The 12813-nt window shown below is 33.6% G+C and overlaps 1 protein-coding gene across 1 annotated transcript in view; it reads left to right on the forward strand.

The window, feature by feature from the left end:
• LOC145245846 (uncharacterized) overlaps window positions 1-12555 on the forward strand; it is a 332738-nt gene extending 320183 nt beyond the window's left edge. Inside the window, exons 17-19 of the mRNA XM_080107508.1 lie at window positions 2013-2130; window positions 6594-6701; window positions 12143-12555. Coding sequence (XP_079963634.1) covers window positions 2013-2130; window positions 6594-6701; window positions 12143-12322 — 406 coding nt within the window. The 3' untranslated portion in view covers window positions 12323-12555. The remainder of the gene's footprint in view (window positions 1-2012; window positions 2131-6593; window positions 6702-12142) is intronic.
• Window positions 12556-12813: the final 258 nt, after the last annotated feature.

A 12813-nucleotide genomic window follows, 5' to 3' on the forward strand; every position in this document is an offset into this window, starting at 1 on the left:
AATTTGCCAAAAATAATCGGGACTAATTCGTTTTATTGTTTAGTTTAATAACATTTTTTGCGCTAACGGAATCAGATCACTCGTGTAAGAGAGAATATTTAATAAAAATCAGGAGTTTTCTTTTCTTCTTTTTTTTATACATAGGCATAACCACTTATCAAGGCCAGAGACCACTCGAGGAAAAATTTCTTTAGTAAATATTGTTTTAGGTATGGACTTCAAAAGATATTTGCCAAAAATAACCTCTCGAAACTTTAGAGTAAATTCGTTTTTATTCTTTATTACAATATTGTTTTACGATATGTTACGTTGATAGACTCAGTCGATCACCTGCGTCGAAGTTGCTTTAATCAGCAGCAGTGGAAATTAGTCGTACATTGATCGTACATAATTTTTAGTCGTACGTATTTAGTAAAACCGCTAAAGTAACCTAAGTTTCAGATTTAGTTTATCTGTTTGGTTAGGTTCAAATTCTGTAAAACTGTAATACGTTGATGCAAGGGAAGCAACTCTATAGTAAAACAAAGTTATTGGCCTTACTAAAACACTTTCTTTTTTTTTTTTTAATTTTTTATATTGTTTTACAGATGGAAACTAATTAAAAAAAATTAACGAAAACATTAAATTAATTCAGATTCTTAGCAATAATAGTATTTATCTTTATTATAAAAATTAAGTTCCCTCATTGAAGTGATGAAACGTATAATTTCATATTTTCAGAATAATCACATAGTTTTTATGTATTTCATTTCAGATGGTAAAAAAGTTTTTGTTTAAAGTAACTTTTTTTTTTCAAATATAATATTGATGTAAAATTAAAAAATCTTCTGCCAAAGACTAGAACAAATAAATTTCGTCGTACACGTTCGTAACTTGAGAAAAAAAAGAAGAAAAAAAAAGAAAAGCATCATCAGTTTAAAACAGAAATCCCCACTCTTATTTTGTTTGTGCTCTCATCCCTTGCTCTGAGAGGCATTTTATCATCTGTGAACACCATATCTTCTGTAACGTTGTTCTGGAACCAACACACGTTTTGTCCAGTTTCAGTCGCAAAGGAGACCAAGACAAAGAATAAGAAATAACTCCAACTCGCTTGTTCTTTGTAACAACAACATTTATTTCCTTATTCCCTTTTTATAGCTGTGACGTCTCTTACGTGATAGTCTTCTCGAGCACCCTTCGTGTCTTTCATGTGATCTCGAACGTTAGCCACATTTCTCACGAGATCTTTAACGTTATCCATGTCTCTCATGTGATCATTCTCTTTCCCTTTGTTTATTGTCTTTTTTTTCTTTCCTGGTGACATCATATCACAATGCATTTAAATCCACGCATCTGTACTATGTTACAGTATAATAATAATAAAAAAAAAATTTGTTCATAGGTTGGTAAAAGGCCACAATAATCAATCCCGTTGTAGTCATAAAATAAAATCCAAAATACAAACCTTGAAAACAATTTGCATATTCGTTTGCAAAACGATATCTCATTAGCTTACTATTTTTTTTTTTTTTTTCTAATTCAGTGACCATTTTAATTTTATTATATTTACAGATATTAAAATTATGACATCGTTCCTGTTAGTTTATGCGGTATATGTGAAGCAACCTATTTTTTAAAATTGTAAAATTTATTTGTTGGAGTATTAAAAAAAAGATGTCAGCAGTAGTCGATGCCTCCGTTCTTAGCAATAATTAATTAAACTGGATGTATTTTGTTCAACATTGCATGTACAAATTAAGTGAATAATCACTTAATTTGTGAGAGTTTTTTTTAATCAACAATTATATATTTAAAAACTAAATTAAAAATTCGTTTTCAAGAAAGAAAAAAAAAAAACGAAAACAAACATTCTGGCAAAAGTGATTAAGATTATAAAAATTATATTTTAAAAAATGTAAACTTGTTAATATTTAATTTATTTTTTATTGTGGTGAATGTATTTTTGCCATATGACTTTCACCAACAGCCATTGGAATTTAAAAAAAAAAAATTTTTTTTCTGAATTTTAGAGTGCTGCAGTGTGAGGAACGATTTAAGAACAGAGAATCTCGACCAGAAGATCTGGAAGAGATCTGCAAACTTCGAAACAGCATCACTGACAGAGAGTTACAGATGAAAAAGTTTCAGGTTTTTAGAAAGACAAAATTCAGCCCCCCCCCTTTTTTTTTAATTTAATTAAATTTTCTTTTGGTTTTGTTCTAGCTCTGGGTGTCAGTCATTCACTCATTATCTTATACATTCTAACCGAGAGATCTTTTCAAGATTTGAACCATCCCTTTAAGTGCAATTGTTTGTATCTCTCTTGTACTTGGTTCACTGGGTATATTTGCCAGATATTTTTTTGAAATTCTTTTGCATGAGTCTGGTTGCTACTTTAATTACTGGAATGGCGGAGATCTTCCTAAGATTTCAATTTTTTTTCATGTCCTGAATGGTACATAAAAAAGTGTTTTTGTTTTTTGAATTTGTATCGACTTCCAAAGAAATATTTATTGAAAACCCATTTGCATATATATATATATAAGTTAAGTGTATGTTTATTTGTGAAAGGGTTGTGTTTGAGGGCTATCACAATGTAGTTATAGTTATATAATATAAGATCTAACTCTGTTTGAAAAGAACTTGTTCTCCATAGTATCAGACCTGATGGAATGGTTAATTGTAGGTATAGACCGCTTCATACCCTCCAAAAACTTCCAGCAAAAACCTAACAGCCAGCCGTGGTGCTCCCCAGAATGTGCTGCTGCCATTGCGCACAAAAATCACTATTTCCGTCGCTTCCAACCGAATAGATATACTGAGACTAAAGCTGCCTTCAGGACTGCCAGCAACCACTGTAAAAGTGTAATAAAGAATGCGAGAGAGTTGTATGCTCAGTCTGTCAAGTCCAAAATAGCTGAGCAATGGCTTCCTATCATCACTTTTGGCAAATAACAAACAGGGTCCTGAATAGAAGTGTGTGCTCTATCCCAAATATCATCAATGGACCTGAGATAATTTCATCAGCATCGGATAAAGCTAAACTCTTTGTCAAAAACTTTGCAGCTAATTCTACCTTATGTAATCAGGACTGTATTTCCTTCTGTGTCTGAAAACATGCTATGTAACATACAAATATCTGTACATGATGTTGCCAAGCTAATCAAAAACCTTGATTCCATTAAAACAACTGACCCGACGGCATTCCTATTATAGTGCTAAAATAGCTTCAACCAGAACTAGTTCCCATACTTACCAAGCTGTTTAAGCAGTGTCTTAAGGAGAATTGTTTCCCAACACCCTGAAAAATCTCATCAGTATGCCCCGTATTTAAAAATTCATATGATCGATCATCTCCCTCTCAATACAGACCAATCAGTCTCCTTTGCGTCATGAGTAGGGCTATGACAAGAGAATATTCTTATCATTGTTTTGACTTTCGAGTATATATCCGACACAGTTAGACATGGTTAATCAATCGAGAACCACATCACTTTATCTAAAAACATAAGATATTAACTAATATATACTCGACAGTTAAAATAATGAAAAATGTCATGAGTAAGTTGCTGGAATCTGTGTTAAATAGAGAAGTAGTTACATACTTCAGCAAAAATAACCTCCTCATTTGCATGCAATATGGTTTACCTTCTGCTAGATCTACAGCCGATGTGCTAACAGTTATATCTCATGGGATTAGTGAATCACTTGATGAAGGCTTCCTTTCTAGGGCAATTGCCCTTGACACATCAAAGGCCTTTGATAGAGTATGACATAAAGGTCTACTCTACAAAATCTCCAGCTACGGTATAGCTGGAAATGTCTTTTTAATTATTAAATTATTTCTTTCTGATAAGTTCATAAGAGTAGTGGTTGATGGGCAGAAATCATTTCTCTCTGACAGGTTCATAAGAGTAGTGGCTGATGTAGAAATCTCACAGCATTAATGCTTGACTCCCTCAGGGGTCAATCCTGGGTCCAACTCTCTGCCTGATTTAGATCAATGATCTTCCAAATGACATCCTAAGATCATTTGATTATGCTGACGACACTATCATCTATGACAACATTTTGAAGGCTGTAAATAACCAAGTTCTCTCTGATTCTCTCTTCTCTGTTCTTGATCACATGGTGAAATGGTAAAAGAGGTGGCTGCTTAATTTTTATGCATCTTAAACCAAGCTTATATCTTTCCGTCATCAATGCTCTGATCCCCATCTGCCATGAATTGAAATTAATGGCTCTCATCTTAGGGAGGCTCCATGTTTTGACAAGTTTCTAAGTCTGACCTTTACTCCTGATTTAAGATGGAACACATACATCAAATCTATTGCCAAGGCTTCTAGAAAAATGGTGGGATCGTTCTACCGTTCCAGTAGATATCTCACTCCTGATGCAATTCTCTACCTACATAAAAGCCTAGCATGTCCAAGGATGGAGTACTGTTGCAACATTTGGGCAAGAGCTCCTAGAAGCAGTTTATCCTGCCTTGACAAGTTCAAAATAGACTTTGTAGCTTAATGGAGGATATCCTTTTTTTCTCTTCCCTGCAACCTCTTTTCCACAGAAGAGCCGTTATGAGCCTGTCTTTGCTTTATTGTTATTTTCGTGGCAAGTGCTCGTCTGAGCTCCAATCTATGGCCCCCCCCCCCCGACCTGACTTTTACAAAAACACTCGTCTAGCTGAAACCACTATTAATAATTTTCCCCACTCTTTATCTGTATCTTAGAACTGCACACCTGTTGAACTTCTATTTTCCTGCTTTCCAACTGATAATATATCATTGTCTTCAAGTCTAATGTTAACAAGTTCTTGATGAGCCAACCCTTAAGTAATTCAATTGACCAAATTTCCACTACTAACGGTTATTACAACATTTTCCCATTCACTACTGTACACTCATTAACTTGAATGGTCTCCGGGCCTTGATGTGGTAACTCCTTTGTAAAAACAAAAACAAAACAAAAAAAAAGGTATATGTAGTAAAATAAATAACGATGACGATATTGACGGAACTTCAATAATTTTCAATTATGCATATTTATTTCTGAACATAGTGTATTGCACAAGATGGTAGATGTGAGTTTCCCAAATATTTTCAAGAAAATTTCTCAAGCATTGTTAGATTCTATGTTTGTGTCGGTGCTGGATGTTGTGTTCTACATATAGTTATGAGACAGCTGTCTAAAACAGCTATGACATTGTGAATTTATGTACTTGACATATCCAAGAGATGAACGGTTCATGCATGCGCAGATGTTAAAATCGTTTAGAAAAAGACGATTTTACATACCTCCCCCCTCAGATTCTGCAGTTGTTAAAGTAGAAAAAAGTGAATATTTTGTTATAAATTTCACATATTATGCGTCTGAGTCTCTGACCTTTTAGGCAGTATTGGAATTATTCTTATTTGAATTGTATTTGGAAAGTTTTAGTGAAAACATATAAACAGACACACATACATACACGCAGACGTTTGCCCTTTATATAATAGATAATAACAACTAGTTTTTTGTATGTTTATGTGTGTCAGGTCACTTTAGATTACTGATACCATACAATCCTATATTATCTTCAACCTGGTCGATCATCGACGACTAAACCTGTTCCCCTATCAAATTTGTCTCTGGCTTAACACAAGAGTTTTTGATCTAATTACAAATCTATATATCTATAAAAGTGAAAGTGTGTGTGTCTGTGTACATTTCCCTACGCAATAACTCTGTCAATTTTTAGTCTACAGACTCGAAATTTGATATACCGAGTACTGAGATTTGGGAAAATCTATGTGATCGGTTTTCGGCCAGAAATTTGGCTGTTAAGGAGTCAAAGTTCAACAATTTGACCTTTGAGAACTCTACCAAACTCCTCCGACAATTTTGGGTCTAAACACTTGAAATTTTAGATATAGGTTCTTTGGACATGGATCTAACTTAATAACTTGATTGGAGCCCAAAACAATAAATGTTAAGGGGTCATAATAGGGGTCAAATTTAAAATTGACCGTTTTTTTTGTTTTGTTTTTTTTGCTCAGCATACACCCCCAAAACCCCCGGGCAACGCCGGGCACCCATGCTGCTAGCAAAATAATAAAATTTATATTCTTACTTGATTATTTTTTCTTCAATTCACTACAAATAGGTGTGTATGATACCTATACAGAGAATACTTGGGATAATGAAAACAGGATAAATTCCAAGTGTATTTAATTTCCAACATATTAATAAGAAAAAATATTCTCAAATGTACTTAATAAAGTATAAAAGGAATAAAATAACCAATAAAATATTTGTTTTGGATGAGTAATAAAAAAGTGAATGAAAAAAAGTTAAAATTGTAAAGTAAAAATGGCTGCTCTCTTTTCTTGTGTAATCCGAAAGGGCAGATAACTCCTTGGTACTTGCTATATCAGGGGAAAATAACTCCCACGTACTATTAAACACAGGAGTAGATCACTCTTTTATCTGAAACTTTTTTTTTCAACTGTATGATGCTTACACAAGCGAAATAATTTAACTTGTTTTTAAACGAAACAAGAATTTGATAATGTACTTTTGTTTTTCTTTTGTTTTTAAAATTGTAATCGATGGATATTTTTTTTTCTTTGCAGGACGAAAAGCGATTCTTCCAAATGGAATTGATCAACAGAGAAACCAATTTTAACAAAATCTTTGGATCAAGCCCACAAGTTGGTGTGATTAACCCTTTGATAAACAAGGTTCGTATTTTGATCTTTTTTTCTTTTACTCTTATTATTCATGCTAAGCAAAACTTGGACATCAGGGATTACGTTTTAGGACCATGTCTACAGGGGCACTATATAGAGAAATGAGCAATGAGATGTCTGTTCACATTACATTTAAACTTCTGCATGTCTGTACAGGCAGGGGAGCAGGAAACAAGGATGGAATTCCAAAATCTAACAGTCATAAGGAGTAAACTATTAGTTGAGAAAACTTTCCGGCATCTCAGGGTCTCTTCAGAGAAGATGTTGGATTTTGCTGTGTGTAAAGTTACTAGGGGGTATTTATGTTAGGGGTAACAAGTGCTATGTGCTCATCCGAGCATGTTCCATTAAAGTGCTTATAAAACGAGCACAGGGATGCAACATTGTGGTGATGGGACAGAAATTAGAACTTAGTTGATAATGCGGGATCTACTAGATTGGAGACTCGTCTTTGGACCCCGTCTAAGAGGGAGATGAACTAGTCCAGATTTTGTAACAATACTCCATGCATGGGCGAATGGTGGCTTTGTAGAGATATATGATACTGTCAAGTGTGCATAGTTTTCTAGCACGGTAGAGAGAAACCACCTTCCTGCTTTCCAACTGACTACAATGTGGTTGTCTTCAAGTCTAATGTATACAAGTATTTGATGAGCCGTTCCATATAAGTTAACAAATTTACCAAATTTCCATTACTATATTGTCCAATTGTCTATTGTACACTCTCTAACCCTTATCCTCGAGTGGCTTCTTGGCCTTGATAAGTGGTGATTCCTATGTAAAAAAAAAAGTAGTGTCTTCCAATTCATATTGCCTGTGAAAAGCCAATAAATTTGAATGATGACTTCTCAGATAGTGTTATGAGTCATAGCAATCGGTGGTTGAGAAAATTTCTTGTAATTGTTAAAGGAAAGAAGCTTAGTCTTAGCAGCATTAAATGTTATCATTCATTTACATCCACATTTCACTACAGATCTTAGATTATTATTATTATTTTTTTTAAAGTTTTGGCCACTATCTTGGTATGTGTACACTTTGTTTTTCCATCATGTCTATTACAGAGCATGGTGTCATTAGCAAATATACTCATCTCAGATAGAATTTTATCAGGGAGGCACTTTATGAATAGCAAGAATAATAAAGGTTCAGAAATTCACATCTGAAGCACACCCGCATTGATATCATGTTTTTGGGACATACGACCATCAAGAAGTAAATTTTTCTCTTGTATAACGTTATCAATCAAAAACTTATTCATATCTGATTTTTTCCTTAAAGGATAAAAAATGGATAAGACAACAAGGAAGTAGAGTTAACAGGAGTATACATTTACAGGAAGTCCAGATGTAATGAGTTGTCTTTATCATATCGACTCTTGTGCTGTTACCATCATTATAAATTTCAAGTGGTCAAATTCTGGGTGTTCCACCCCAATATCAGAGATATTTCAAAATACGTTTTTTCTCTTGTCTAATCTATTTCTCAGTATTCAGTCTGTTATTTGCATGCATTGTAAACATGCATTCTAGTGCATGTTTACAAGAGTAGTCGATTGGGTAGTTCACTACTGTGGTTTAATTCTTGGCCACTATCAACTTCTATTATTCATTCATAAAAATAAAAACAATTCCATGTGACGTTTCAAGGTGCTGAACAAAACCTTCATCACAGGTGAATTGTGGTTTAATTCTTGGCCACTATCAACTTCTATTATTCATTCATAAAAATAAAAACAATTCCATGTGACGTTTCAAGGTGCTGAACAAAACCTTCATCACAGGTGAATTGTGGTTTAATTCTTGGCCACTATCAACTTCTATTATTCATTCATAAAAATAAAAACAATTCCATGTGACGTTTCAAGGTGCTGAACAAAACCTTCATCACAGGTGAATTGTGGTTAATTAATCAAGAGTTAACTATTCTACACTTTCCAAGTAACAATTTCCGGGATTAGATTCAACACATTGCTGTCAAAACTTTCAACTCTGCTGTCAAAACTTTCAACTCTGCTGTCAAAACTTTCAACTCTGCTGTCAAAACTTTCAACTCTGCTGCCAAAACATGCTACTTCAACATCCAACTCCAAACTATTTGAGTTTCTGAACGATCAGGCTTTTTATTCAAACCCAGAATCATCTCCCTTGCATATCACATGAAAAGATCGCAAGCATATAAAGAGAAGCAGAAGCTTTTTGTTTGCCAACAGATACTACAGGCTGCATAAAAATAGGTTTGTACGAATTTGTTAAGGCATTTAACCACATGAATTATGATTGGCTAACAATGAAGCACCACAATACATATGCAAATTAGTGCCTCCACTGCATTTATTATATTCATGCTGTCATGTGTTGGATGTATTTAAGAAACTGACTTCTTAAGTAACTTATTTCTTGCCAAACCTTTATTTATCCTTTTTTCATTTAAATTATTACTAATCTATACTTCTATAAATTTTTTTGTGTGCATTTATATTCATATTAAAAACACTTTTTATTTAAAAAGAAAATACAACTTTCTTATATATGAGTCGTGGAATTGCATTCACTAGCAAAAGATCTAGCTAATTTGCATATTCTTTTAAACATTCATTTTAATTAATTCCCTATTAGTTTTATCGGTTTTCTTATTTTTTTCATCTTTAGTTAACTATTATGTGTAATTATATTCATGCAGATAATCTTCATGATTTATACTTGCGTAATATTTGCATAAAAAGTTTATAGTAAACACAAAATTCTTTCCATATATATACGCATATATTTTTGTTAAAAAAATGTTGCCTACCAAACTCCTCCTAGAGTTTTTGATCTACAGACATAAAACTTCATATATAAGGTATTTGAACCCATCTAAAACTTTATATTTAGGTTTTAGCCCGGGAAAATCGGTACAAAAGTGTGCAAATTTAAAAAAAAAAAATGAAATTTGCTAGGTGAAGGTCAAACACCAGCATTACGAATATGCATGCATAACATAATAGCTATTGGTTCATATTTAAATTTTTAGTCTTGCAGCAAACATGTCTTCATAGCTCAAACATTAATGTCAAAAGAAAAAGTAAATTGTAAGCTAAACGTTTTGGTTTTGCTTCTCTGTGGTGCACGAGTCCTTGTTTTTTTTTTTTTTTTTTTTTAATCATTACTATATATTGGGTTCAATATAATATAATAATATTAAATACAAAATCTGCATTAATCAAAATATCATATGTAAGTGTATTTTACGACCGAGCAATGCCGGGTGTCCTGCTAGTGTTTTATATTTAACCAGCATATCATTGTTGTCATCATGATGATGATGATCATCATCATCATCTGTTTAATGTCCATTTTATATGTTGACATGTGTTAGATGGCTTTAAGAAATTAATAAGCTAACCTATCTCTACCTAGCTTTCCTTTATCCCTCTTTCTCTCAAACTCATTTTTATCACTTCCTCCCATGTTTTCCTTGGCCTTACCTTGTGAACAGGGTCTGCTATCTTTACTTTTCTTTGTCAACTAAATAAAGAATTCTTATCCATTCTTTCACAACATCATCGAAGTCTACTCTTCGACACACATCTCCTTATAACGCACAAATGTAGTCTTCCTCTGAGGTCATCAGATCTAAGTCTGTCCTTAAAACACCTTATGCATCCATTGTATAGTTTTTGTATCATTTCTTTCCATGCAACGCATGTCTTCAACGTTCACTGTCCAGATTTCACTTGCATACATCATCACAATGCGTACACATGTCTGATCGATTCTTCTCTTGGTTGACAGTGGTAACTCTCTGCTGGTTAGTGATGGCAGAAGACGCCTGAACTTACTCCATCCACTCTGAACTTTTACAGTTACATTAGCATCATTTTAAAGACATCCAACAAATGCCAGCATGTAAAATGGATTTTAAACTGATGATGATGATTGGCAGTAGTAATGCTTTGTGTCATAGATATACTATGTAAATAGACTTGCTTTATCTTATGATTGTCCATCTTCGCCTAGTCTCGAGTGGCTTTTGGTCATAAGTGGTGACTAGTTAGTAAAAAAAAAAAAAACCAGAAAGTCTACAGACTCAAGATTACCGCTTCAATCAACTTGTTGATTTACTCTTTACTAATGACGAGCGGGGAGGGGGGGGTTACCCGGCATTGCCCGGGTGTTTCGAGGTGTGTGTGGTTTTGGGTAAATCAAAACGAAAGAATAATAAAAATTTGTTGCCCGGGTGTTTGTTTAAAAAAAAAAAAAAGTTTTGGTAGGTATGTAAGTAGGAAGAACCTCGAGGCGCAGTTGGAAAATAATAAAGTGTGAAAAAAAAACATGCGACGTTTAACGGAAAAATGTTTGAATTTATCTAAGTATTAAGAATTGGCAGGTGCCCATACTTGCCGACTTAATGAGGTCAACTTTCAGTGCGGGGCAGTATTTTATTCACTGCGGGTCTCTTCGCTTCTTTTTTATACGTAAAAGTCGAATCCACATGCGGCGATCGAAAAATGTTGAAAATTTAACTTTTCAAAGTTGGGTAAATTAAATACTCACACGACCCCCGTTCGTAACTCGTAGATATTATGATTTAGACGCAATATAAATAGTTTTAAGAAGGAACGACCCGAGCAAGAAGGCTTCGGAAAAAACCCTTTTGCGGACATACTCGAAAACGCACACACACACAAACATTTTCACTTTTATATATATAGATGGGATGATTCCAATATTTTTTCCCAATTCCGATAAAATTACTGATTCTGATTCTTTATAAATCTCTAAACATTTAACTATAGAGCTGTTGTTTTTCCTAATTGCCATAAAACACACATTAAATGTGCAGATATTTTCTTAAATGTAAACATACACGTGGGGAGGGGGTGATCTATAGATTTTAGTTTTACTGGTAGTTTAAAAATCAATAAATATTGATTATTTTATTATTGTTACCAGCAGTGTAAGATTTTGTTTTTAAGAAAATTAAATAAAAAAAAAAACAAAAGAATTGTTTTTATCACCTGGAAAATAGACACAAATTTTTCCGATTCTGATACCCCCAAAAGTTCTGATTTTTTCCGAATCCCGATTCCGATTAATTGTAGTAACACTACTCTTTACATAACTCCGATCATAGACACACGGCCGTTTATCAAAACCTCCATCTTTGTTTTCCAATCAATTATCGACAACAACAAACAAGGGAGATCACTCTAAGAACTTAAAAGAACAGAAATCTTTTTTATTTTAATAGAAACGAAGACAACTTACGAAAGAGTGGGGGGGGGGCATCACTTGGTTCAACTTGGATCCTTTTTATTAAATCACAGTTTTCTGCACAAATTTTTTGTGGTTTTGGAAAAATGTTTCCAAAGTTTGGCTTGTTTCGATATTGTTGAAATATATCAAATGCAAATAAAAAAGGATTTTTTTTTTTTTTTTTTTTGCTTTCAGAAGACAAAAAATGCAGATAAGAATCTAAGAAAGTTCACAAGTGCCCCAAGTCTTCAACAGCAACTCAACCGGTTGGAACATTTGCAGACGCCATCCATTCACGATGAAGACTGGAATCCAACCAAACCTTTGCCGTCAATGCAACTCCCACCGCTTCCAGCCAAAAAATATGTCAAATGAGAGTCGCCCCTTTCATCACACTCGACAATATTTACAGTTTGGGGAGGGTGGGGAGGGGGGAATACAACACGTCTCCTCCTTCCTCTCCCCTACTCTTTATAATAGACTTATTTTGTGTTAATAACATATTCCTGGAACAAGTTTACAGGAAAAAAAAAAAGAAAAAAAAAAAAATTATCTGGCAAGCATTTATGAAAAATAGACTTAAAAGTTTTTTTTTTTTTTTTTTTTTTTTAACTCAGCAGACTCTTGTCACCTATAATTTTGTATATTTCTCCAGTACTCCTGAATATTCACCCCGTCTAATACTACTAAAAACCAGCAGTGACGGTGACATATGCACAAATATGAAAGAAGTAAATAGACATCCTTATTGTCATTAAGAACAAACATTCCTTTCAGATTCTCGTTGTCAATCTGGAAGAAACAATATTCATTTTTTTCCTTCTCCAGTGCATTGTATGAAGTATGTGCTATGTAATTAATGAGAG

Source organism: Euprymna scolopes, chromosome 23 (genome assembly GCF_053919585.1).
Source record: "Euprymna scolopes isolate OS-2025 chromosome 23, ASM5391958v1, whole genome shotgun sequence".
NCBI classification, from domain to species: domain Eukaryota; kingdom Metazoa; phylum Mollusca; class Cephalopoda; order Sepiida; family Sepiolidae; genus Euprymna; species Euprymna scolopes.